Source organism: Hemibagrus wyckioides, linkage group LG05 (assembly GCF_019097595.1).
Source record: "Hemibagrus wyckioides isolate EC202008001 linkage group LG05, SWU_Hwy_1.0, whole genome shotgun sequence".
In the NCBI taxonomy this organism is placed as follows: Eukaryota; Metazoa; Chordata; class Actinopteri; order Siluriformes; family Bagridae; genus Hemibagrus; species Hemibagrus wyckioides.
Window position 1 is genome coordinate 29,356,759 of NC_080714.1, and position 2,500 is coordinate 29,359,258.

General features: G+C 47.7%; 1 protein-coding gene across 2 annotated transcripts in view; it reads right to left on the minus strand.

The window, feature by feature from the left end:
- lonrf1l (LON peptidase N-terminal domain and ring finger 1, like) overlaps positions 1–2,411 on the minus strand; it is a 14,485-nt gene extending 12,074 nt beyond the window's left edge. Inside the window, exons 1-3 of one of the 2 annotated variants that reach the window (XM_058389739.1) lie at positions 1,629–2,411; positions 707–822; positions 504–626 (exon numbers count right to left, since the gene is read on the minus strand). In XM_058389739.1, coding sequence (XP_058245722.1) covers positions 504–626; positions 707–822; positions 1,629–2,286 — 897 coding nt within the window. In that variant the 5' untranslated portion in view covers positions 2,287–2,411. The remainder of the gene's footprint in view (positions 1–503; positions 627–706; positions 823–1,628) is intronic. The other variant, XM_058389740.1, reaches the window with a different exon arrangement.
- Positions 2,412–2,500: the final 89 nt, after the last annotated feature.

A 2,500-nucleotide genomic window follows, 5' to 3' on the forward strand; every position in this document is an offset into this window, starting at 1 on the left:
CGGAGGCAGTGTCCTGCTTTGGTCAATGTTCTGCTGGGAAACCTTGGGTCCTGCATCCATGTGGATGTTACTTTGACACGTACCACCTACCCAAGCATTGTTCCAGACCATCTACACCCTTTCATGGAAACGGTATTCCCTGATGGCTGTGGTCTCTTTCAGCAGGATAATGCTCCGTGACACAAAGCAGAAATGGTTCAGGAATGGTTTGATGACCACAACAACCAGTTTGAGGTGTTGACCTGAACTCCAAATTCCCCAGATCTCAATCCAATCAGGCATCTGTGGGATGTGCTGGACAAACAAGTCCGATCCATGGAGGCCCCACCTCACAACTTACAGGACTTAAAGGATCTGCTGCTAACATCTTGGTGCCAGATCCCACAGCACACCTTCAGGGATCTAGTGGAGTCCATGCCTCGACAGGTCAGGGGGACCAACACAATATTTGGCAGGTGGTCATAATGTTATGGCTGATCAGTGTATCTGTTAATTTTACATACGTTTTCCACTTCCTGTCTGGCCTCCTGGAATTCTTGATCCACACAGAGACACTGGAGGCAGAGTTTTACAGACTCATCCACTCGACCCATTTCCTTCAACAGCTTAGCTTTACAGAACACCACCTGAGAGAGCGGGGGGTTGTGGAGGTGAGACAGTTGATGTGAAAGTTATCTGTAAATGTAAGGTGTAGTGTGTTGCTCACCTCCACAGATGGAGCGACACTCACACACATGTCCAGGTCTTCCAGAGCGTGATGATAGTGCTGCAAACAACGATACGCTTCAGAACGACACACCCGCAGTCTGATATTACTGGGGTCTGGAGGGAGGGAGAGAGAGACAGAATGACATGAAAACTGAGAGAGAGAGAGATCTTTGAACACCAGAATTATCATACAGAGTGTAAAGTCATGGTGAGACTTAAGGTTCCCTCTCTGCTAATAACCATGAGGAACCCTGAGAAGAACCCAACCCTGGTGACTGTTCTAAAGAAAACCAGCAACACACATAATGTAAGTGAACTCTGGTGTTGCTTGTGGGCGTGGCCTGTATGTCTGAGTGACCCAGCCTTTCTCAGATTGTTCTGCAGGACCGGGGGGGGGGGGTTCACTGAAACTGAACCCAGACAGCTTTGTGCTAAAGCATCACTGACACTTCTGCACGCGGACAACCATCTCGCGAGATCTCGCGATACCTCCGCCTTGTCCTCGTCGCTTTTTTTTTTTTTTTTACTTTTTCTTACATTTCACCATTTTTGTACTCAGTTTATAAAGACTATAATCTCAGAACCAGTTCGGCCTGGTGGAACTAAACCATGCTGACACCGTTCGTGTTATAAAACTGAACATACGCGTCACGAAGCACCTTACGCAACTTTAAGCTTCGCGCATGCGCTGTCCGCTTTTGTCTTTTGTAACAGACGGGATAATGCGCATGCGCACTGTGAACCGGGCTTCATTCCACAACACACTCCATAAAAGTAAAACAAAGAACTGTTATCGGGGTGTCCGCTTCTGCGACCTGAGCTGTGTGAAATAAGCAGTGTTTAAACTACTTTGTTTACAGGATTAAATGAATGTGAATATCCTGACCGAACACTGTGTCCGAAGGTGAATAAAAACTTACCGGAATCTAACAGCTGTGTTGCTAATGAAAGCGCTGGGCTGAAGTGTTTGCTCCTCAGCAGCTCTTTCACTTCTGCTACCCTCTTTGTTTTGTGGATTTCCTCCGGGAACCATTTCTCTAAAAGTCCACACAGAACCACATTAGCACGAAGCAGATGTTTCTCCCCGAGCTCCTCCTGGCATTTTTTACATTTAGAGAGAAATGCCTGCTCTAAGCAGCTTCTGCAGTATGAATGTCCACAGGCGACGGTGACCGGTTCCGCTATGAACAGGCTACAGCCGGGACAGTCCAGTTCTCCGGTCACTTCTCCGTCCTTTCTTCCTCCATCCTGGTCACCGTGTGCCCACGAAACCGAGGTTTCCTTCTTCCTAAAGTTGCGCACGATGATTTCCACTAAAGTGCTGATGTGTTCGGGTCGCACGGACTCGGACTCGCACCTCACGGCTCGGAATAAACCATCCAGCGCTCCTCTGAGGCGTTTCTGCTGAATCCCGACCCGCTCTCCGGTCTCTTCCCCAGCCCAGTCCCGCTCGGTGTCGGACGGGATGAAGAATCCCCCTCTGTCCCCTGACGAGACACAGTTTTGGTCCGGCTCTTGAATCGACATCTTTTTTCCCCCCAGCTTTATTTTTCTATGAATTAAAAAAGAAGAATACATAAATTAATATCCGCGTAGAAAACACATTTTATTTTAAAACGCTACGCTACAGCTCTAAGCTAAAGCAGCGACACTGGCGTATAAGGATAACCTTAATTGCGCGTGCCAGCGTGTTACATAAAAATATAAGGTCACGTGACGATAAAGGAGCGCTCCTATTGGCCAGAGAAATGTCGGTTACAAAACCTGAGCTTGTCAAGTTTTGTAACTGATA